Below are 25,339 nucleotides of genomic sequence, written 5' to 3' on the forward strand. Positions count from 1 at the left end.
AATCGCCTCTTACCACTGAAACACATGGGAATGCGTGGTGCTAATAATGGTACTGCAGCTAGTCAGTAGGGGGCGCTTGACATGCAGTGTTTTCACCTTTTAGAGACGTAATGGTCTACGTGTTTTTTGAAGTCAGTGCTTTGATCACAGATTTGAAAGCAGTATGCATAATGCATCAGGGCTCACGCTGAAATTCCCTATATTTGGATATATTATGTAACATGGTTCTGTAGGAATGTTGGTACCTTGGAAACAGACATATACAAATATACCTTATATGTGAGTTTGGATATGGGTGTGGCTGCAACTGGAGAGGCTTGTAGTACATATTCTGCAAAAATTTCATAATGGTTGTTGCAAATATTATGTACAAACCATGACAGAGACTTGAATGCATGCATGGGTTTTGTTGGGGAAGTATCAGTTCATGAAATACATTACTGAGGAAACTGTAGTTGTTTAAACTCTTATTTAATACTATTAAGCACAGACACGTCACAAGGAAAATAAACTATTATTCATAATTATGGAGCACAGAATAACTAAACATAAAAAATATATATATAGCATAGAAAAATCCAATAATACTATCGGACAAAATGGCCATGGAAATGTAAGAGAGAGCGGTGAGCTGGAGACCAGAGTCTTGACCCTGAGGAGTGAAATAAAATATTTAATTTCTCTGTTGTGTCACAAACCTGACAGATACACTACTTGTCAAAAAGAAAAGAACTAACTTCCTCACGCATTTCTAAAAGGATGTTTTTGTCAAATCCCTGCAACTCACTGAAAAACAACAGATCAAATTCACATATTATGACTTAAAATAAAAATATAATATAGACAGTTCATGGTGCATTTTGTAATACTCAAGACACACCAAGGCCATGCAGAGTGCATACTGATAAAAGGGAGGGGAGGGGGGAATACTTCAATACATTCTCTGTATTACAAGTCCAACAATTCAAGGTGGTCTGTCTTACAATTGTCATGCGCCGCTTGTCCGCCCCTCCCATGTGCCACGCCCCCTCGTTAACCTCGTGTGGAACCCCGATGTCATTCGCTGTTTCCAGTTGTTTTCATTAGTCCTATGTATTTAACTCCGCTTCAAAATATGTTTCCCCAATCATGTCATTTAAGTCGCTACTTCTATTGTTCCGTGTTCCTAGCTGGTTTCCCCAATAAATCCTTTGTTCCCCGATTCTCCGTCTTCCTGCTCCTGCTTCCCCGATCCGTGACAACAATCAACATGAACGCACCACAGTCCACAGAACCAATCTGTCAAGGAACATCCTGCGAAATACAATATAGTACTAACGAAGACATTTGTTACAATTCTAATACAAATGTGACGACAGAAAATGCTGAAATCCACTTTACCATGTTTTTCAAGTATTTTCCAGTATCCTGGACTTATTCTGTTTGTCAGTTTGCTGCAAAAAGAAATTTGGAATTGTCAGGGACACAAAAAGTACAGCTTTTCATGTAAACGGGATTAAAACTCTATGTAGGAATAAATGGACAAACAGAAGACCTTTTGTCACATTTCTAAATGTTTTACTGTTAGGCCGCGTCTGGCTGTGAGTGTTACCCAGAGCATATGACAGTCTCTGCCCCAACTGTCGGCAGGAATGAACGAAGAAAATTATGATTAAAAAAGATCCAACAATACAACTTAAATGTCATAGCATTTATTGTACAATATGCTATACATATGATCAGGATCACATAACTGCATGGTGCGCAAGTACGCATTCCCTGTACACTCGCGGCAACTCCTTGTTGTAGCAGCGCAAATGCGTACCATTTATTTTATGTGCATTCACGCTGTTATGAAAAGAAATTACCCTGCATCTTAACATTTATGTGGCTAATTTGTACTTCGTCTGCGGCATGAAGGCTAAAATGCACAATGATTTCTTGTCATAACATTGCGAATGTACATAAAATAAACACGTATTTGCGCTGCTACAAGACATTACCGCGCGTATCGGTTTAAACGGCGAATAAGTACTTTCACACCAGGTATGTGCCCCCTGCATATGATCATGTTTGCATATAAAATAAAGGGCCGACTTACGCAGGGTTGCCAACTTTGGTCAGCTGGTTGGCGTGAGATTTTCATTTCGAGACAAGTCTACACACGTATTCACATTTATATAACCGTTTTATTACCTTGTAAATAATCTTTAGGATTTGCAAACTGCCCAAACACTTTTGATCTAGCCAGTTTTAGGTTTTAAATGGATTAATAGAGATTCTCCATAAGGATCCTGACTGTAAAAAAACTACCTGCATTTAAATCATACATTAATGACACAAAATACCTTAAAGTTTACTTACTTATTTTGCATAGTAGAAACAAAGAACCCCCTTTAAGGGGGGGGGGGGGCGCTTGACATTTGGTGTTTTCACCTTTTATAGATGTTATGGTCTCCTTGTTTTTTGCAGTCAATGCTTTGATCACAGAATAAATGTTAAAGAAGTGAGCACTTCTGTCATGCTTTAGTAAGATTAGTAACACACTGCTTCAGATTTCAGTGACCTGATCTCTGCTTGCAAAGAGCCTGAGATGGACCTCAAAGGTTTAAATATACATTTGCAGATAAATGAAATGCTATGTGGCCCAGTGGTTGGCGCTGTCTGGGGATTTGAACCCCCATTACTGCATGTTCATACCTTGTTTGTGCTGGTTTGCCTGCTGTTTCTGCCGCAGGTGAAAAAGCATACAGGCAGCTGAACCGGTGTCTCTAAACAAGCCATTGTGGGTGCAGGTCATAAGGCGATTTCCTACTGCACGAACTTGGCCCAATTGAAGGTCTTAGGAGGTAGTTCCTGAACCATTTTTTAGTTCCAAAAAGAACATACTTTTTTCTCGACCAAGACTTACTGGGTGGGGCTTATAGTGATAAACTTTTCCTATTGGTTGACCACAAGCCCCAGCGCCAACTTGAAAGTTTCATGGAAATGCAGGAAAAGAGAAGTGGAGCAAAAATTGAGCAGATGTAATTTTTTGTAGCTCAGTTATACTAAAGGCATCAATGAGTAACTTTTTTGCTTCTGTCCCCATAGTTCTGCATCTGAAAATGCGATTGATAACGATTAGCGTAAAGAAGAAGTGTATATTATGGACACTGGACTGGAGCATTATCAGATAACCTCTCAGTTATCCTTGTGTGAGAAATATACACAGTCACATATTGAGATTATATTAGATGATGTGGTCTTGAGAGTGGGGCGGCATGGTGGTGCAGTGTTGCCTCACACCTTTGGAACCCGGGTTCGAGTCTCCGCCTGGGTCACATGTGTGCAGAGTTTGCATGTTCTCCCCATGTCGTCATGGGGATTCCTCCGGGTACTCCGGTTTCCCCCCACAGTCCAAATACATGCTGAGCCTAATTGGACTTGCTAAATTGCCTGTAGGTGTGCATGTGTGAATGCATGGTGTGTGAGTGTGCCCTGCGATGGGCTGGTCCCACATCCTGGGTTGTTCCCTGCCTCGTGCCCATTGCTTCCGGGATAGGCTCCGGACCCCCCACGACCCAGTAGGATAAGCGGTTTGGAAAATGGATGGATAATAATAATAACAAATAATGATGATAATAATAATTGCACTATGTCCAATGACTGCCAGTTACTGTAAACAGTAAAGTACACGTAACTGGACATGACGTGTTAAAACGTCCGAACGGCTTGACACGTAAATAATGTACGTGTCAAGTACATCATTTGCTGACAATTACTTTGACAGCTGGGAGGAAGACACAGAGTAGATGAATTGATCATATTGAGGGGTTGTGCCATTGCCTTTCTCTGTCCATGTCCTTGTGTTCTACACCACATGATTGTTTCCTGTAAACCTGCGTTAGGCTCTTTCTGTACCTTTCCGACACAGAAACCTTTTCTTAACATGGATTTATAACTGTCTTCTCACTTGAGTATGAATGATGCTTAGATATAATCTATATAATATAAATTTGATATATACTATATATGTGCACCCCACAGAAATCTCCACAATTGTAGAGATACATACGGTCTCTATGCTTTTCCTAGAGAGCCCAGGCATGAGACACAAAATAATCAGTTTTCCATAGCATTTTCCTCCAAGCCTTCTCTAGTTAAACCATAGAGACTATACCATCTCGCATAGTCACTGGATAGCATGCAAAGAGCCATTTCTGTGGTTTTTGTTCTCTTGCCCCATTCATCACAATCGCGGTGGATTTAAAGAAAAAGTCAAAAACAGTACTGTGTCATGCTATGTGTAATAGGATTGCAGATTAGCTTAATGGACAGTCACCCCCGTTTAATTTTTTTACAGTTTTTCTGAATACTTAAACACTAACAATGATTCTTATAAAACTATTAATAGTTATAGCAAAATTACTCACTGTTTTGCACTCAGTTTGCACTTTTGTAACACACAATTTGTAAATGTGTAAATACAATCCACTGCACAGCACTCTTTTTGCGGAACTGTAAACACAACTCACTGTTTTACACACAATTTCTAAATGATCAACACACTCCTAGTAAAACTATACACATTTATAGCTATTGATTACACTACTTTGCCAGCTGTCTGGCCACACTGTCACATGTGAAAACGGTTTTAGATAATTAGTTCACTTTGCAATCAGCATGAGCGCTATAAATAAGCCACAGGTACAGTAAGCTTTCAGTGTGGAGAACAATGGAGGGAGAAGGAAGACTGAGAAGAGTGAGAATTAGAGAAGGGCGAGGAAGAGGATGAAGACTAGGAGGTGAATTTAGAGGATGAGGAGGTGAAGAGGAAGGAGGAAGGGTAAGAAGAAATAGAATAACTGATGTCATCAGAGCTACAACAGTGGATCATGTGATCAACCATGGAATGACCCTGAGGGAAGCTGGCCAATGGGTTCAGTCTGACCTGAGCCGCTACGCTGTAGCAGGCATCATAAGGACGGTTCCAAATGAGAATCGGTTAGTACAGTTACTTCACAGTACGTTTTGTAATAGTACTATACTCTAATGAGAAACACAACAATGCTGTACAGGTAAAAACTGAAAAGGGTACTCTACAGACCTGCTAGACATCCAGAATCTGGGGGCAGAGGAAGAATGTTCACTGAAGAACGAGAGACCCATATAGTTAATATGGTGATCACAAATAATTCCATTAGGCTACGAGAAATACAGCAGCGTATAACAGAGGATGACACCATCTCCCAAAACATGAACAATGTGAGCATCTCTGCATTATCTCGTGTACTGGCATGCAACAGAATCAGGATGAAGCACATTTACAGAGTCCCTTTTGAAAGAAACAGTGAACGCGTTAGCATGGCAGGAACATTATTGTACACGGTGCCATAATCAATGTCCCAGGACAGCGTGGTGGTAACATAACTATGTGCGCAGCTATAAGTCAGAACGATGATGTTCACCATCATGCAACCCTGGGCCCATGTAACACTGCACACATTATTACATTCCTGGACAGCCTACATCATATGCTCACTAATGTTCACAGACCAGTTATGTCATCATCCATCCATCCATTTTCCAAACCGCTTATCCTACTGGGTCGCGGGGGGTCCGGAGCCTATCCCGGAAGCAATGGGCATGAGGCAGGGAACAAACCAGGATGGGGGGCCAGCCCATTGCAGGGCACACTCACACACCATTCACTCTCACACACACACCTACGGGCAATTTAGCAACTCCAATTAGCCTCACCATGTTTTTGGACTGTGGGGGGAAACCAGAGTACCCGGAGGAAACCTCACGACGACATGGGGAGAACATGCAAACTCCACACACGTGACCCAGGCAGAGTCTCAAACCCGGGTCCCAGAGGTGTGAGGCAACAGTGCTAACCACTGCACCATCATGCCGCCCCCCATAAATTCATTTTTCCATTTTTATTTTCAATAATATTGATGTTAACTCAGCATCTTATTTTCAATGTTGAAAAAGTCACTTTATATCAAGGTTTCGCCACCATTAATTTTTCAATATTGAAAAAATGACCAAAAATCAATTCAGTTTCAATGCTGATAATTTAACACTGACCATAATTCAATGCATTTAACTATACTTCAACGCTGAAACAATAATATGATGCTATCTGGGCTATGAATAATTATTTCAATTGATATACAGATTCCAAGCCCATATAGGTGATACACAGGTACGTAATGGGCGTCTTATGTCTGAGGTAGCCAGCTACTGTGTTTGATAACCCACCATCATAATAATAGTTTCCTTGCACCAGTATAAAAGTAAACCAATTGATCCCTCTTGCAATAACCTGTGGTATGAAACTGAATAAAATGTATCGTACCAGTCTTGGGGAAAACCAGTGAGAATCCACTGTGAAACAGCACTGCGCAAATTCTCATGTGTTCCTAATGACAAGAGCAAGACTGGTAATCAAACTAGCCTCTCAGCAGGAGTGTTAGTGTAAAAGTAGGGCTTATTGACACAGATAATAAAGCTTGTTAGAATGCGTAACATAATTATTTAGCTGGGCCCAGAAGAGGTGAGAGCTCCCCTAGTGGCTACAGGAGTGCATTTTCCCCAAAGCAGGTATAATGGATGGTGGTCTTATTGCTTTTAGACCACAACTTGGGATAGAAGAACAAATCAAATTATTTTCCTCATTTAATATTCAGATTTTAATTGGGCTTAAATTTTAGAGCACAGTGTGTTCTAGGATGGTACATTATGGATATTAGTCTCTACCACATTCTAACGCTATAAATCCGGACCTTTTCCTATGTTTGATTTGGTGGCTGCCAGGCGTTCTGAGTAGTATAGTGACTATGGTAGGCGTGTGATTCCCTAAGGAATTTTTTGTTCTGTTCTGTGTGGCAAATACATATAATGCTGACATTTTTCCTGGAAGATTTGGGATTTTTCATCCCGTGCCTTAAGGTATTTCTCTCCAGCTCTAGGGAGTCTCCCCCGAAAACACCAGTCACTCATTAGCCTTAGAATTATGCTTGCTGACTTATTCAACACCATGAAGGATTAACAGAAAAACAGAAACCTATTAAAAGGCTGCACCATATCATGATATGCAAATAAACATCCAGCATCATTGTTTCACAGGGAAGTACATTATTTATTGATAATTATAACACTAACCCTTACTTCTCAGCTTGACAAACATAAGGTGCGGTTTGTGAACATGTGAACTGGTTGAAATGCAAGTGTCTCACAGTCAATGCATAAGACTTGAGAGCCCTGACTTTACTTATATAGCCCACAACATGTTTATGATTCATGAATAAATCTGGCCAGCAAATCGGTCTTTCATTTTCCACAGAATAAAAAAAACGATAATGTTATCCCGCTGATAATTGCAGGTGCGTTTCACCCCCGGCACTGGCTGGAGACACAGGCAAAAGGCATACAATCTTATTGAGGTACAAAAATTATTCCATCTACTCTGCACTTCTGCATAACTTCCATCATAGTGCCAGTTTTTGCGGTCAGCAAGTTTATTACTGTAAGCGCCTCCATAGCAGTGCCTCTGAGGAACTGAACCGGACTTCCGATGGTGTCTCTCACATGCACATCATACATATATATATATATACACTCACTCTCTCCAGGTCTTTCACATGATATGTGGTCAGCCACTATATGGGAGGGATATTCAGGAATAAATTAAGGGCATATTTACAAGCCACACTAGTGTACCTATGTAACCGGTCATTCCCTGCCTATACTCTGCATTGTGTTTTGGGGTGTTATCAGGTGTGTGTCGGGTGCAGGAGGAAGGGATATTACAGACGCCGTTGTCGTTCCTGGATTTTATTGAAACTGTTGGGAACAATAAGGAAAGGGGTAAACTTCATATGCTCTGGCCCTCTCGCTCTCTCTGCACAAAGTAAAACAATGTATATACTTATGTATAGACGTGTTTTCTATCCCCTGCTTATGATGAATAATAAATCAAATATAATATATATGGGTCATAATTATACAATTGATTTACTAACTCGGGGGACCCTGCCACTAGATCCTCACCTCTTCCCACGTGTGCAATACACCAAAGGGAAGAGGAAATGAGGTCGGGACCCTTATAAAGGGGAAAAGACAGAGGGAGGGGCGATGCAGGACAAAAGCATCATGGGAAAGTTTAAAGGATATTGTACCCATCAGGTTAGACAGAAGAAGGAAAACAGAATCTTGTATAATTATAAATTAAAAGTAAAATAACAACCTGTTACACGTCACCTACACTTCAGACTTCATCCTCAAAATCAAAGCAGTATTAACACAAGCAACATGTTCCATCTCTTAAATCCAATCTAACATTTAAAAATAAAGTCTGTTTCAACTGGACTTTTATCTAAGAAAAACAAACATTTTATGTTCGAGTTGTTATAAAACTACTGAAACAAATAATTGGCTATACTGCAGTTCCGCTGTCTTGTTTGGCACCCTAAATTATGTCCTGCATTCTGTGGAAACAAATGAAGGCTGAGGAATGTTACGTAACACAGCTAGAATGCAAAAACTCTATCTGGTGTAATTCAGTGCATAAAACCAATGGTCTTAAGTGTGGTGTCTTCTTCGTAACACTCCCTGACTTTTGTATCCATGACCATGAGACAGGGTGGGCTGCTTTTCTTCCTTCCTTTGACTAGTATTCCTCCCTTTCCTCCCAGCCTTGGTTGGTGGGTCAGGTAGCATCACCTTCTTTTAATAGACCCAGGTGTCATTTATCTTGAAATTAGGTTCAAGTGCAGAAAATGATCTAGTCTTAGACAATCTCTGAATTACAGAGAAATCTGATTTATTCTGAAACTGTGAGAAATTGTTCATCTGTATTTTGTGCATTGCTAATTGTTGATGTGTGTGCCCTCCTTGTGCAGTAAAGGGGAGATCACATGCAGAGCTGGTTTTCTGTAGTTTCTTAGCCTGAATTAAAATAAAATATTCTCTTCATATAGGAACCAAGTCTCTGGCTGGAAATTTCTACAAAAGGTCCATCTTCTTTTGCCGTATCAACACTTAAATGAGAAAAGCAGACAGGGACAGTATAGGTGACAGCAGTGACTGTCCTTCCATGCCATCCATATGTACAAGGGGTATGACCAGAGTACACATGTACAAAAAATTATATATCAAAAGCAAGTACCTTTGTTGAAACGTGAAGGTAATCGTTTACAGCATAATAATTCCATCCTAAAAAAAAGAATTTGTCTGTGTATTGCCTAGGAACTGCTACAATGTTAAAATGGTAAATCCCAACCAAACAGAGCAAAAACTGACACATTATTTAAGAACTGAAAGAAGGAGAAAATTGAAAACTTTCTTCAAGGGATCAATAACATATATGTTTTGTTTCCCACGGTCCTGTTACTAATTCAAATCTTAAATCCTGTACTTTGATATTTTGGGCTGAATGTAATGACAGCAAACGTAACAGCTGCCTCAATGCAGGTGAAGGCAGCCCAGAGGGTCCAAGAGGTCAGTGGTCAATTACTGCACAGGGATCAAATCTGCAATCAGCCAATTACTGCATACATGCCTTTATATTACGGTCAAGCGGAGAGTCAGAGCAGTTTCCATAGAAACAACGTAAACAAACTTTACCGTTTGAAGCACAACAAACTCTGAGTGAAAATGGCGCAGAGGTGAGTAGCTTGGTAGCTCTCCAAAATGTCTTTGAATTCTTCAACTGATGTTGTGCTACTTTGATTATTTAGCCTTTTATACTATAATGACATAGTAAATGTCTATAATACAATAAAAAACATTACATATTTTTAAATATTACATATTTTTTAACGTCATTTAAAGTGCAGTGGTTTTTATTGCTACTGTGGTTGCTAATATTTAAATAATGACAGACTATTTGGTTAGTAAATTCATCTCAAACATGCTAGTTTAGTAGGGCTTCCCAACCTTTCGATGTCCGCGGATCGGTTTCCGTCGTAGAAAAGTGTCACGGATGGGTAAGACGGCGGTATAATTTGGGGGTTCCCTCGCCGAGCGGCGGGAGATTGACGGTGTATACGGACATGCGGGGCTAATGGCGTATTTCCGTACATCAATACGGGCAGCTTTCTTTCCAAAACGGCGCGATCCCCTAATAAACGGGACGGCTGGCTCCTCTACCCCCGGTTGTCTGCCGCCCGGTGCAATACTCCGCGCGGACGGTACCGGAACACCGACCGGAAGTTGGGACCCCCTACTGTACAGGGTGGTAGGTAAATTGTAAAAAAAAAATTGGGGCATTACTTTCGGAGTAGGCTAGATGCTTCTAAGTTTATCATTACATCTATTTACATTGTTACACAGGATTAACACTTTCAAATATTCTTAGCTTGGTTAGTGTTAACTCAGTGCTTGGTAGTATTCATCTGGGTATTCATTTGATGTGGAGTACAGTTGTTTCGTATTTGATTCTAGTTATAATTTGGTGACATTACTGTTTAATATGCTATTGCACTTACAGTATCGTGCATTTTACAGTAGATTTTTTTTGCAATCTTGCTCGCTGTTTCTTTTATTCTTTCTTTTTTATATATGTGAACCCTGTAATTATTTATTATAATAATTATAACAATTGTATTTTCTGTATGGTTGAAGAATTTCCAGCTCTTTATTTATTTTATTATCTCTCTTAAGTGCTGGTTAATCTCTCATTTATTCCCCAGAGAGCGAATTGAGAGAGCTGATCGATGGACCAACACCCAACACTGGGAAGCCTGGAACCTGTGGGATGAAGTGATCAACTGGGGAGAAGGTGTGGAGGAGTTCTCACCAGTGACACTCCCCACTGTCCAGGCTGGGGGGGTTAAGGGGGGATTGGGGGGGTCTACCGATTTGGGTAAGGGAGGGGAGAGTGTGGGAAAGGATGGACTGCTAGCCAGCACTAGTATTTCATCTCAAAGTCTTCAGAGTAATTACGGCCTTTCATCTGAAGACTGGGAAATTTATAAAACTTGCTACCTTAACAAAAAAAAGAAAGTCAGGAAGGACCGGACAAGCCGGGGGGAGGGTGAGGTAAGGGGGCAGAGTAGTGAGGAATATGTGGAGGTACCAGAGTGGGGAACATTTGAGGGGAAGGCCTCCAGGGTTGTGATGGAGGGGACAGAGGCTGGTATTAGTATGATGGATATGCTAAATGGAGGTGAGGAGAATGTATGTGAGGTGGGAGTGAATGTGGAGGAGGTTAAGGGAGGAGGAGGGAAAAGTACAGGGAATGCTGTGGAATATGTGGTGTCACAAGTAGGCAGAACTTGGCTAGAACCCATCCAGGAGGAAGACCTTGAGGAAGATGAAGAAAGAGATGAGGAGCTTCAGGAAGCAGAAGACACTGATGCTGCCACAGTGGACAGTTGGCAGTGCATGGCGGCATATGTAGCCAGAATATGGCTGCAGACTTTACAGGAAGATGGACCTGAGGAAAATGAAGAAGCTGATGTGGTATTCCAGCAGGCAGAAGATGCTGATGCTACCACACTGGTCAGGTTTCAGTGTATGGTGGCATCTGAAGACAGATCACAGCTACTGACTATACCAGAAGAAGGACCTGAGGAAGAGGACGAGACTGAAGTGATGAAGACAGATAAAACAAAAGAAGATGCTGATGCTGCCGAGAAGATCTACAGTGAAGAAGTATCATTCCATGTGAATGCCGAAGATCTTTCTGAAGATGATACTGAGAAGAGCCACAAGAAGAAGAAGAAGAAGATGAAGTGGTGCTTCTTCTGCTGTCCCCTGCCCTTCAGAAGAAGTAGCAAGAGGCAGTAATTATAAGGTTGTGAATTCAGGTTTACAAATGACTTAAAGCAGTAATATAACTGCATTATTGACACCTTCACAATGCACTGTAATGCATCCATAAATATATTATATTGAAGAAAAAAAAGCATAACACATTATAGCCATGTTTATTATGGATTAATGGCCGATATAATGTATTATGAAGATATTTATTGTATATATATAGATCAGAGCATTCATAATGCATTATCAAGATAGCTATAATGTGTTATGCCTTTGTATAAGTATTTACAGCCGTGTTTTTAATACTTTTATAAATGATTTATAAGGCATTAATTGGTTATGTATAATGCAGTTCTATGACTGCTTTAAGTAAAGTTAAGTAAAGTGTTTATTTTCTTTTTCTTAGAATACCCGTGTTAGAGCCCTGCATTGGGACTGGGATCCCGCGGGACCCAACGGAAAGAGATACTGTTTAAGTGTTAATGTAGCTATAAGGTACGATAGGATAAGATATGCTAAGTTAAAATATAAGATAGGCTAAGACGAAATATATTAATATAAGCTAAGTTGAAATATAATAAGATAAGATAGGTTAAGTTATATGATAAGATAGGCTAAGTTAAAATATAATAAGATAGCCTATCATATTTTATCTTAGCCTAAGTTAACATATGATAAGATAGGCTAAGTTAAAATATCATAAGATAGGCTAAGTTAAAATATGATGATAGGCTAAGTTAAAATATAAGATGGGTTAAGTTAACATATGATAAGGTAGGCTATGTTAAGATAAGAGATTTGCAATAAAACATATTTACTTTTCAAACTGTGTCTTTGTCATCTCTTCAGTGTTGTGTCTGTCTTTGTTTGATAATTTTGAATTGTTAATTTATATCTGACACTCTCCTAAATGTCAATAAGCAGAGACGGAGGAATGGGAGGAAGGTACAGTTAAGTATAAATGATAAAGTATCAAAATCACAGTGTTGCCTTATTTTGACGCAGAGAAAGTAATTTCAGTGTTACTACCACATATGAGTTAATGGCTGCAAATGTTGGTGTTAGAAGTGCCGGTAAATAATGCGGAGTAAATTTAACTCTGGTGTGTTTCTGAAAAACGCACCGCCTTCTGCCTGCTGTCATTCGGCGAACGTGTAGGAGGCTATTCTGGTAACAGGTAAAGTTGTCATTTAACGTAATAACGTAACGTGCATTACCAGTTAGTAAGTGTTTTACTATATCACACACCTTACGTCCTTTATAGTTTTAGTCCGGTGCACTCTGTATCCATGCTAACTAGCTAGCTAATGTTAACATGACGCAGTACAGTCTTCCAGCTTGGGGATTCCCACCCCTGTCCGCGGCCAGTATTCCGCAGGGGGGTTTGCGGAGGTGTTGGTTGCAAATGCAAACGATCCCTTCATGTTCATGCGTTGTGTTCTAATGTGTAAATAAAAGATAACTATCAAATTCAATGTTTATGTCCTATTATACTAGATAAGACTGTAAAATAGTTTGCCCTGCATATGGAAGCCATGCAGTCAGAGTATGATCAAGACAGGGTGTGAGTGTGGAAAAAAGACAAATGTAACAGTATTTGAGGGAAGAGTGTGAAGGAGGGAAATGTAGGGAGAAGGAGGTTCCTCGGAGCTCCGAGATGTGTTTGGCTGTAATAAATCTGGAATATAGCTATATGACATAGTTTTTGATAAAACCAGCATTTATTTTTTAGGTTTGTCGAGCTCCGTCAAAACAATTAGAACGAGTCCATTATGTAACTGGAACCCCTCTCACATGTAAACACAGTGACACACTACAGCATTGGTTTGTTGTCTGAGGCTATGATACTGACCACAAACACATTCTCAAATTTCACTGCACCAATCATAGCATATGCAGGCAGAAAAATGATAGCAAAAAACATTCAGCATTAGACTCTAAAACCGTCTGTAATGTCTGTGTTTATCCAGTGGACCATAAATTCAAATAAGCTTTCCTATTTCAGTTTCTTTCAGATGTTATAAAGTAGTAAATAAAGAATCATATTAATTAAACCATGTATTACTGACTATCAGACAACTTCAACAAGTTACCAAATGGATGCAAAATCAAAGATATTCATTTGCGCCTGGCACTAACCATGTATTCCTTCACAGTACTAAGCCATAGAAAGGGCCCCAATGAAACCCCTGCATTCCTGCATCGCAGATACTCTAATCTCAGCATTTATAAGATTATATTTGTACTACCTGCCAATTTTTATATTAGGTGAGACTAAAAATTGAGAAATATCTATATGCAGAAGTAGTTTTTCCTGATAAGAAGGATAATATCAAGACTGTCAGCATTTACAAATCGAATTATGACATATCTGAGTAGCCCAGACTGTCCGGAAAACAAAGCCGTACAGCATATGTGGCTGACTAATGTACATACAGTGTAATAAGCTGATAATCAAATGGATAGAAAAACGCTCAATAATGGACAGGATTCAAAGTGTAAATTAGGTGCATCATGTGGAAGAGAAGTTAGGTGGCGTTGGGGTGCATTGTGAGTTTCATCTGGTAGCTAGAAGGGAACAAACAGGGCTTGGGGGGGGGGGGACTTCTCCGGGGGCTACATCGCTCTACCTTTTTTAAAAATTATTTATAAAAAAAAAAAAAAAATCTTTTCTTCTTACACTATAATGGCAGGTTTAGGACTAATACAGTACAGTCATAACCAGTGTCAGGGATTCTATGCATTGCTACACAGAGACAAGTCCAGATATTGAGCCCAAGGCTAAAATTGTGGTTTACTTACAAGTGCACTTTGCTGGGCAGTGGGGGTGTTTGTCCTTCTCTGCTCACATTTTCCCCTCTTATCCTGTCTTCTCCTCCGCAGCCCTTCCTCCTTCTCTCTGTTGCTCCTATATTCCCTCCCCTCCAGTCATCTATGTTCTCCTTCCTCTGCGGTCTCTCCTCTTCTCCCATTCTTCAGTTATACTGTCTTCTCCGCTCTCCCTGTATCCCTCCTGTCTTCTGGTCCTGTCGTCTTTTCTCCAGTCATCCCCTGCTTCTCAGTCATCTCTGCATCTTTTCTCTCATTTGTTTGCTTATTCTTTGATTGTTTGTGTTATTCGTTAACCCACCACCCCATGCTGGATGAGTCTTGATGTTTTTTGAAGTTTTTTTAAAGTTAGGCTTCTTCCTTTGTTTTTGTGCCATATCTTCTGCCCTCTTCTGGTTGCGGAAGTGCATGACACGGGTGGAAAATAGGGTTTATTACAACACACACATCAAAACCAAAAGGATCAGGATGGATCTAAAATAAACAGCAAATGACCAGGAATGAACTAAATGATGGAATAAACACAACTGGAGAACTATATACATACATACAGCATACAGCTATAATGAACCATGAAACAACAGAAGCAGAACAGGCACTTAAATACACAGCTAACAAGACACAATGCAGGACAGTGAGAATCATAACCAATAACAAGGACTGAGGGCAACCCAGGAACAGGCGTTACAGTTAAACAGCACTGGTGAAATCAAAGTGACCTTTCAGCCACATGGTCAGCTCTGCATCGCCCTCTGCTGTTTGCATTAGAAGCTGCTTGAAATTCCCACTCTCCTTACCAACACCTCGAAAAGCCAGGCCTTGCCGTACCAAGTACTTAACTTCAGAAGATTTTTCCTCACTTGCTGCTGCTCTTTCCAGCTCATCTGAAGGTTGAATATTAACAGGATTGATCTTCTGAATCCATGTCATCAGTGCTAATCTGTGGCACTGCCTGTCTTTATGTGCACTGAATTTCCCCAGTGCCTTTTCCAGTTTCACATGCCAGTCTTCACAAGAGCTGAATGTGTCTTTCATGCCAGTTTAGACATTTGTGTTACAAATTATTTTGCACAGTAGAAACAAAGAACCCCCCTTAAGACGAGGGGGGGCTGTAAGGGAGCCCAGTGTGATCTTTAAAGACACTACGGGCATGTAAATGGAGAACGAAATTATAGATATACCGAATCTCCTACCCACAATACCAAGGTTACCAACTTTGGTCAGCAGACCGGAGTGAGACGTTCAATTCCCGTAAGATTTCTTTGCGCCAGCCTGAGAGTCTGAAAACACGTCACACCAGATGCATGAGAGATGGAAACCTGGGATATTCAGTCGAATCAGATCAAATATGATGCTAAGTTAGTACTAAGTTAAAATATGTTCCGGACTTGTAACATGCACCCATGATTTGGAACAGTCAGCAGGCTGTCTCTGGCCACGCCCCCTACACTCGGTCCGGCCCCTGGCTTTTCCTGAATTCTGATTTCTTTAGATAAACATTGACTTCATTGATATTGTTATTGATTTATCGACAGACCATCATACGTTTTAGACGTTATAATAATAACACTCTATTGATCCCCAAAGAGAGAAATTCTCTCCTTGCCTGCCCCCTCTTACTGTCCATGATACACAAGCACATATGTAGAAAAACGTCAGCTTGGAAGCCAAGGATGGACTTAACCTACTCCTTAGGGCTTACCAGGAAACTGCCACATGGCCGAGTGGTCTTATTCGCCCGACTCAACGTAACTGGCCTTTCAAAGTAAGGTGTATTCTGTTCTCCGAAGTAAGGCGTGGGTTCGAATCCAACTTCCGACAAAAGTTCTTCAATCGCTACAGCAGAATTTGAGCCACTGATTGGCTTTAATTGCTTTGTTTTATTTTTCGTTTCAGGCAAAACTACATAACACTTAAAGACACTACGGGCATGTAAATGGAGAACGAAATTATAGTTATACTGAATCTCCTACACACAATACCAAGGTTACCAACTTTGGTCAGCTGACCGGAGTGAGACGTTCAATTCCCGTAAGATTTCTTTGCGCCAGCCTGAGAGTCTGAAAACACGTCACACCAGATGCATGAGAGATGGAAACCTGGGATATTCAGTCGAATCAGATCAAATATGATGCTAAGTTAGTACTAAGTTAAAATATGTTCCGGACTTGTAACATGCACCCATGATTTGGAACAGACAGCAGGCTGTCTCTGGCCACGCCCCCTACACTCGGTCCGGCCCCTGGCTTTTCCAGCGTTTTCGCGAAAAGCCTTGTCGAGTCGGGAAACTTCGACGCGTTTCGTACCGCTGGCACGAGTTCGGCTGCTTCGTTTCAAAATGTTTAATGTAGAACAGCGCTATGAAAGCAAATGTTAAAAGACATTATGTCAGGACTTTCACTGAAGGCAGCAGAGCATTATATGTTACTGCTAACGCTTCGTCTTGTGTTCAGGTTCTTAAATAACATATACTGTCATTCTGATTTCTTTAGATAAACATTGACTTCATTGATATTGTTATTGATTTATCGACAGACCATCATACGTTTTAGACGTTATAATAATAACACTCTATTGATCCCCAAAGAGAGAAATTCTCTCCTTGCCTGCCCCCTCTTACTGTCCATGATACACAAGCACATATGTAGAAAAACGTCAGCTTGGAAGCCAAGGCTGGACTTAACCTACTCCTTAGGATTTAACTGGAAACTGCCACATGGCCGAGTGGTCTCATTCGCCCGACTCAACATAACTGGCTTTCCAAAGTAAGGTGTATTCTGTTCTCCGAAGTAAGGCGTGGGTTCGAATCCAACTTCCGACAAAAGTTCTTCAATCGCTACAGCAGAATTTGAGCCACTGATTGGCTTTAATTGCTTTGTTTTATTTTTGCGTTTCAGGCAAAACTACATAACACTTAAAGACACTACGGGCATGTAAATGGAGAACGAAATTATAGTTATACTGAATCTCCTACACACAATACCAAGGTTACCAACTTTGGTCAGCTGACCGGAGTGAGACGTTCAATTCCCGTAAGATTTCTTTGCGCCAGCCTGAGAGTCTGAAAACACGTCACACCAGATGCATGAGAGATGGAAACCTGGGATATTCAGTCGAATCAGATCAAATATGATGCTAAGTTAGTACTAAGTTAAAATATGTTCCGGACTTGTAACATGCACCCATGATTTGGAACAGTCAGCAGGCTGTCTCTGGCCACGCCCCCTACACTCGGTCCGGCCCCTGGCTTTTCCTGAATTCTGATTTCTTTAGATAAACATTGACTTCATTGATATTGTTATTGATTTATCGACAGACCATCATACGTTTTAGACGTTATAATAATAACACTCTATTGATCCCCAAAGAGAGAAATTCTCTCCTTGCCTGCCCCCTCTTACTGTCCATGATACACAAGCACATATGTAGAAAAACGTCAGCTTGGAAGCCAAGGATGGACTTAACCTACTCCTTAGGGCTTACCAGGAAACTGCCACATGGCCGAGTGGTCTTATTCGCCCGACTCAACGTAACTGGCCTTTCAAAGTAAGGTGTATTCTGTTCTCCGAAGTAAGGCGTGGGTTCGAATCCAACTTCCGACAAAAGTTCTTCAATCGCTACAGCAGAATTTGAGCCACTGATTGGCTTTAATTGCTTTGTTTTATTTTTGCGTTTCAGGCAAAACTACATAACACTTAAAGACACTACGGGCATGTAAATGGAGAACGAAATTATAGTTATACTGAATCTCCTACACACAATACCAAGGTTACCAACTTTGGTCAGCTGACCGGAGTGAGACGTTCAATTCCCGTAAGATTTCTTTGCGCCAGCCTGAGAGTCTGAAAACACGTCACACCAGATGCATGAGAGATGGAAACCTGGGATATTCAGTCGAATCAGATCAAATATGATGCTAAGTTAGTACTAAGTTAAAATATGTTCCGGACTTGTAACATGCACCCATGATTTGGAACAGACAGCAGGCTGTCTCTGGCCACGCCCCCTACACTCGGTCCGGCCCCTGGCTTTTCCAGCGTTTTCGCGAAAAGCCTTGTCGAGTCGGGAAACTTCGACGCGTTTTGTACCGCTGGCACGAGTTCGGCTGCTTCGTTTCAAAATGTTTAATGTAGAACAGCGCTATGAAAGCAAATGTTAAAAGACATTATGTCAGGACTTTCACTGAAGGCAGCAGAGCATTATATGTTACTGCTAACGCTTCGTCTTGTGTTCAGGTTCTTAAATAACATATACTGTCATTCTGATTTCTTTAGATAAACATTGACTTCATTTATATTGTTATTGATTTATCGACAGACCATCATACGTTTTAGACATTATAATAATAACACTCTATTGATCCCCAAAGAGAGAAATTCTCTCCTTGCCTGCCCCCTCTTACTGTCCATGATACACAAGCACATATGTAGAAAAACGTCAGCTTGGAAGCCAAGGATGGACTTAACCTACTCCTTAGGGTTTACCAGGAAACTGCCACATGGCCGAGTGGTCTTATTCGCCCGACTCAACGTAACTGGCCTTTCAAAGTAAGGTGTATTCTGTTCTCCGAAGTAAGGCGTGGGTTCGAATCCAACTTCCGACAAAAGTTCTTCAATCGCTACAGCAGAATTTGAGCCACTGATTGGCTTTAATTGCTTTGTTTTATTTTTGCGTTTCAGGCAAAACTACATAACACTTAAAGACACTACGGGCATGTAAATGGAGAACGAAATTATAGTTATACTGAATCTCCTACACACAATACCAAGGTTACCAACTTTGGTCAGCTGACCGGAGTGAGACGTTCAATTCCCGTAAGATTTCTTTGCGCCAGCCTGAGAGTCTGAAAACACGTCACACCAGATGCATGAGAGATGGAAACCTGGGATATTCAGTCGAATCAGATCAAATATGATGCTAAGTTAGTACTAAGTTAAAATATGTTCCGGACTTGTAACATGCACCCATGATTTGGAACAGACAGCAGGCTGTCTCTGGCCACGCCCCCTACACTCGGTCCGGCCCCTGGCTTTTCCAGCGTTTTCGCGAAAAGCCTTGTCGAGTCGGGAAACTTCGACGCGTTTCGTACCGCTGGCACGAGTTCGGCTGCTTCGTTTCAAAATGTTTAATGTAGAACAGCGCTATGAAAGCAAATGTTAAAAGACATTATGTCAGGACTTTCACTGAAGGCAGCAGAGCATTATATGTTACTGCTAACGCTTCGTCTTGTGTTCAGGTTCTTAAATAACATATACTGTCATTCTGATTTCTTTAGATAAACATTGACTTCATTGATATTGTTATTGATTTATCGACAGACCATCATACGTTTTAGACGTTATAATAATAACACTCTATTGATCCCCAAAGAGAGAAATTCTCTCCTTGCCTGCCCCCTCTTACTGTCCATGATACACAAGCAAATATGTAGAAAAACGTCAGCTTGGAAGCCAAGGCTGGACTTAACCTACTCCTTAGGATTTAACTGGAAACTGCCACATGGCCGAGTGGTCTCATTCGCCCGACTCAACGTAACTGGCTTTCCAAAGTAAGGTGTATTCTGTTCTCTGAAGTAAGGCGTGGGTTCGAATCCAACTTCCGACAAAAGTTCTTCAATCGCTACAGCAGAATTTGAGCCACTGATTGGCTTTAATTGCTTTGTTTTATTTTTGCGTTTCAGGCAAAACTACATAACACTTAAAGACACTACGGGCATGTAAATGGAGAACGAAATTATAGTTATACTGAATCTCCTACACACAATACCAAGGTTACCAACTTTGGTCAGCTGACCGGAGTGAGACGTTCAATTCCCGTAAGATTTCTTTGCGCCAGCCTGAGAGTCTGAAAACACGTCACACCAGATGCATGAGAGATGGAAACCTGGGATATTCAGTCGAATCAGATCAAATATGATGCTAAGTTAGTACTAAGTTAAAATATGTTCCGGACTTGTAACATGCACCCATGATTTGGAACAGTCAGCAGGCTGTCTCTGGCCACGCCCCCTACACTCGGTCCGGCCCCTGGCTTTTCCTGAATTCTGATTTCTTTAGATAAACATTGACTTCATTGATATTGTTATTGATTTATCGACAGACCATCATACGTTTTAGACGTTATAATAATAACACTCTATTGATCCCCAAAGAGAGAAATTCTCTCCTTGCCTGCCCCCTCTTACTGTCCATGATACACAAGCACATATGTAGAAAAACGTCAGCTTGGAAGCCAAGGATGGACTTAACCTACTCCTTAGGGTTTACCAGAAACTGCCACATGGCCGAGTGGTCTTATTCGCCCGACTCAACGTAACTGGCCTTTCAAAGTAAGGTGTATTCTGTTCTCCGAAGTAAGGCGTGGGTTTGAATCCAACTTCCGACAAAAGTTCTTCAATCGCTACAGCAGAATTTGAGCCACTGATTGGCTTTAATTGCTTTGTTTTATTTTTGCGTTTCAGGCAAAACTACATAACACTTAAAGACACTACGGGCATGTAAATGGAGAACGAAATTATAGTTATACTGAATCTCCTACACACAATACCAAGGTTACCAACTTTGGTCAGCTGACCGGAGTGAGACGTTCAATTCCCGTAAGATTTCTTTGCGCCAGCCTGAGAGTCTGAAAACACGTCACACCAGATGCATGAGAGATGGAAACCTGGGATATTCAGTCGAATCAGATCAAATATGATGCTAAGTTAGTACTAAGTTAAAATATGTTCCGGACTTGTAACATGCACCCATGATTTGGAACAGTCAGCAGGCTGTCTCTGGCCACGCCCCCTACACTCGGTCCGGCCCCTGGCTTTTCCTGAATTCTGATTTCTTTAGATAAACATTGACTTCATTGATATTGTTATTGATTTATCGACAGACCATCATACGTTTTAGACATTATAATAATAACACTCTATTGATCCCCAAAGAGAGAAATTCTCTCCTTGCCTGCCCCCTCTTACTGTCCATGATACACAAGCACATATGTAGAAAAACGTCAGCTTGGAAGCCAAGGATGGACTTAACCTACTCCTTAGGGTTTACCAGGAAACTGCCACATGGCCGAGTGGTCTTATTCGCCCGACTCAACGTAACTGGCCTTTCAAAGTAAGGTGTATTCTGTTCTCCGAAGTAAGGCGTGGGTTCGAATCCAACTTCCGACAAAAGTTCTTCAATCGCTACAGCAGAATTTGAGCCACTGATTGGCTTTAATTGCTTTGTTTTATTTTTGCGTTTCAGGCAAAACTACATAACACTTAAAGACACTACGGGCATGTAAATGGAGAACGAAATTATAGTTATACTGAATCTCCTACACACAATACCAAGGTTACCAACTTTGGTCAGCTGACCGGAGTGAGACGTTCAATTCCCGTAAGATTTCTTTGCGCCAGCCTGAGAGTCTGAAAACACGTCACACCAGATGCATGAGAGATGGAAACCTGGGATATTCAGTCGAATCAGATCAAATATGATGCTAAGTTAGTACTAAGTTAAAATATGTTCCGGACTTGTAACATGCACCCATGATTTGGAACAGTCAGCAGGCTGTCTCTGGCCACGCCCCCTACACTCGGTCCGGCCCCTGGCTTTTCCAGCGTTTTCGCGAAAAGCCTTGTCGAGTCGGGAAACTTCGACGCGTTTCGTACCGCTGGCACGAGTTCGGCTGCTTCGTTTCAAAATGTTTAATGTAGAACAGCGCTATGAAAGCAAATGTTAAAAGACATTATGTCAGGACTTTCACTGAAGGCAGCAGAGCATTATATGTTACTGCTAACGCTTCGTCTTGTGTTCAGGTTCTTAAATAACATATACTGTCATTCTGATTTCTTTAGATAAACATTGACTTCATTGATATTGTTATTGATTTATCGACAGACCATCATACGTTTTAGACGTTATAATAATAACACTCTATTGATCCCCAAAGAGAGAAATTCTCTCCTTGCCTGCCCCCTCTTACTGTCCATGATACACAAGCACATATGTAGAAAAACGTCAGCTTGGAAGCCAAGGCTGGACTTAACCTACTCCTTAGGATTTAACTGGAAACTGCCACATGGCCGAGTGGTCTCATTCGCCCGACTCAACGTAACTGGCTTTCCAAAGTAAGGTGTATTCTGTTCTCCGAAGTAAGGCGTGGGTTCGAATCCAACTTCCGACAAAAGTTCTTCAATCGCTACAGCAGAATTTGAGCCACTGATTGGCTTTAATTGCTTTGTTTTATTTTTGCGTTTCAGGCAAAACTACATAACACTTAAAGACACTACGGGCATGTAAATGGAGAACGAAATTATAGTTATACTGAATCTCCTACACACAATACCAAGGTTACCAACTTTGGTCAGCTGACCGGAGTGAGACGTTCAATTCCCGTAAGATTTCTTTGCGCCAGCCTGAGAGTCTGAAAACACGTCACACCAGATGCATGAGAGATGGAAACCTGGGATATTCAGTCGAATCAGATCAAATATGATGCTAAGTTAGTACTAAGTTAAAATATGTTCCGGACTTGTAACATGCACCCATGATTTGGAACAGTCAGCAGGCTGTCTCTGGCCACGCCCCCTACACTCGGTCCGGCCCCTGGCTTTTCCTGAATTCTGATTTCTTTAGATAAACATTGACTTCATTGATATTGTTATTGATTTATCGACAGACCATCATACGTTTTAGACGTTATAATAATAACACTCTATTGATCCCCAAAGAGAGAAATTCTCTCCTTGCCTGCCCCCTCTTACTGTCCATGATACACAAGCACATATGTAGAAAAACGTCAGCTTGGAAGCCAAGGATGGACTTAACCTACTCCTTAGGGCTTACCAGGAAACTGCCACATGGCCGAGTGGTCTTATTCGCCCGACTCAACGTAACTGGCCTTTCAAAGTAAGGTGTATTCTGTTCTCCGAAGTAAGGCGTGGGTTCGAATCCAACTTCCGACAAAAGTTCTTCAATCGCTACAGCAGAATTTGAGCCACTGATTGGCTTTAATTGCTTTGTTTTATTTTTGCGTTTCAGGCAAAACTACATAACACTTAAAGACACTACGGGCATGTAAATGGAGAACGAAATTATAGTTATACTGAATCTCCTACACACAATACCAAGGTTACCAACTTTGGTCAGCTGACCGGAGTGAGACGTTCAATTCCCGTAAGATTTCTTTGCGCCAGCCTGAGAGTCTGAAAACACGTCACACCAGATGCATGAGAGATGGAAACCTGGGATATTCAGTCGAATCAGATCAAATATGATGCTAAGTTAGTACTAAGTTAAAATATGTTCCGGACTTGTAACATGCACCCATGATTTGGAACAGTCAGCAGGCTGTCTCTGGCCACGCCCCCTACACTCGGTCCGGCCCCTGGCTTTTCCTGAATTCTGATTTCTTTAGATAAACATTGACTTCATTGATATTGTTATTGATTTATCGACAGACCATCATACGTTTTAGACATTATAATAATAACACTCTATTGATCCCCAAAGAGAGAAATTCTCTCCTTGCCTGCCCCCTCTTACTGTCCATGATACACAAGCACATATGTAGAAAAACGTCAGCTTGGAAGCCAAGGATGGACTTAACCTACTCCTTAGGGCTTACCAGGAAACTGCCACATGGCCGAGTGGTCTTATTCGCCCGACTCAACGTAACTGGCCTTTCAAAGTAAGGTGTATTCTGTTCTCCGAAGTAAGGCGTGGGTTCGAATCCAACTTCCGACAAAAGTTCTTCAATCGCTACAGCAGAATTTGAGCCACTGATTGGCTTTAATTGCTTTGTTTTATTTTTGCGTTTCAGGCAAAACTACATAACACTTAAAGACACTACGGGCATGTAAATGGAGAACGAAATTATAGTTATACTGAATCTCCTACACACAATACCAAGGTTACCAACTTTGGTCAGCTGACCGGAGTGAGACGTTCAATTCCCGTAAGATTTCTTTGCGCCAGCCTGAGAGTCTGAAAACACGTCACACCAGATGCATGAGAGATGGAAACCTGGGATATTCAGTCGAATCAGATCAAATATGATGCTAAGTTAGTACTAAGTTAAAATATGTTCCGGACTTGTAACATGCACCCATGATTTGGAACAGACAGCAGGCTGTCTCTGGCCACGCCCCCTACACTCGGTCCGGCCCCTGGCTTTTCCAGCGTTTTCGCGAAAAGCCTTGTCGAGTCGGGAAACTTCGACGCGTTTCGTACCGCTGGCACGAGTTCGGCTGCTTCGTTTCAAAATGTTTAATGTAGAACAGCGCTATGAAAGCAAATGTTAAAAGACATTATGTCAGGACTTTCACTGAAGGCAGCAGAGCATTATATGTTACTGCTAACGCTTCGTCTTGTGTTCAGGTTCTTAAATAACATATACTGTCATTCTGATTTCTTTAGATAAACATTGACTTCATTGATATTGTTATTGATTTATCGACAGACCATCATACGTTTTAGACGTTATAATAATAACACTCTATTGATCCCCAAAGAGAGAAATTCTCTCCTTGCCTGCCCCCTCTTACTGTCCATGATACACAAGCACATATGTAGAAAAACGTCAGCTTGGAAGCCAAGGCTGGACTTAACCTACTCCTTAGGATTTAACTGGAAACTGCCACATGGCCGAGTGGTCTCATTCGCCCGACTCAACGTAACTGGCTTTCCAAAGTAAGGTGTATTCTGTTCTCCGAAGTAAGGCGTGGGTTCGAATCCAACTTCCGACAAAAGTTCTTCAATCGCTACAGCAGAATTTGAGCCACTGATTG

At 41.2% G+C, this 25,339-nt stretch overlaps 1 protein-coding gene across 1 annotated transcript; it reads left to right on the top strand.

The window, feature by feature from the left end:
* The first annotated feature begins 10,598 nt into the window (after positions 1-10,598).
* On the top strand, positions 10,599-12,197 carry LOC125723077 (uncharacterized). The gene is made up of 2 exons (XM_048999523.1): positions 10,599-11,770; positions 12,146-12,197. The coding sequence occupies exon 1, from the start codon at positions 11,092-11,094 to the stop codon at positions 11,761-11,763; it is 672 nt and encodes a 223-aa protein (XP_048855480.1). The 5' UTR covers positions 10,599-11,091; the 3' UTR covers positions 11,764-11,770; positions 12,146-12,197.
* The last annotated feature ends 13,142 nt before the right edge of the window (positions 12,198-25,339 follow it).

Source organism: Brienomyrus brachyistius, unplaced genomic scaffold (assembly GCF_023856365.1).
Source record: "Brienomyrus brachyistius isolate T26 unplaced genomic scaffold, BBRACH_0.4 scaffold45, whole genome shotgun sequence".
Lineage (NCBI taxonomy): Eukaryota > Metazoa > Chordata > Actinopteri > Osteoglossiformes > Mormyridae > Brienomyrus > Brienomyrus brachyistius.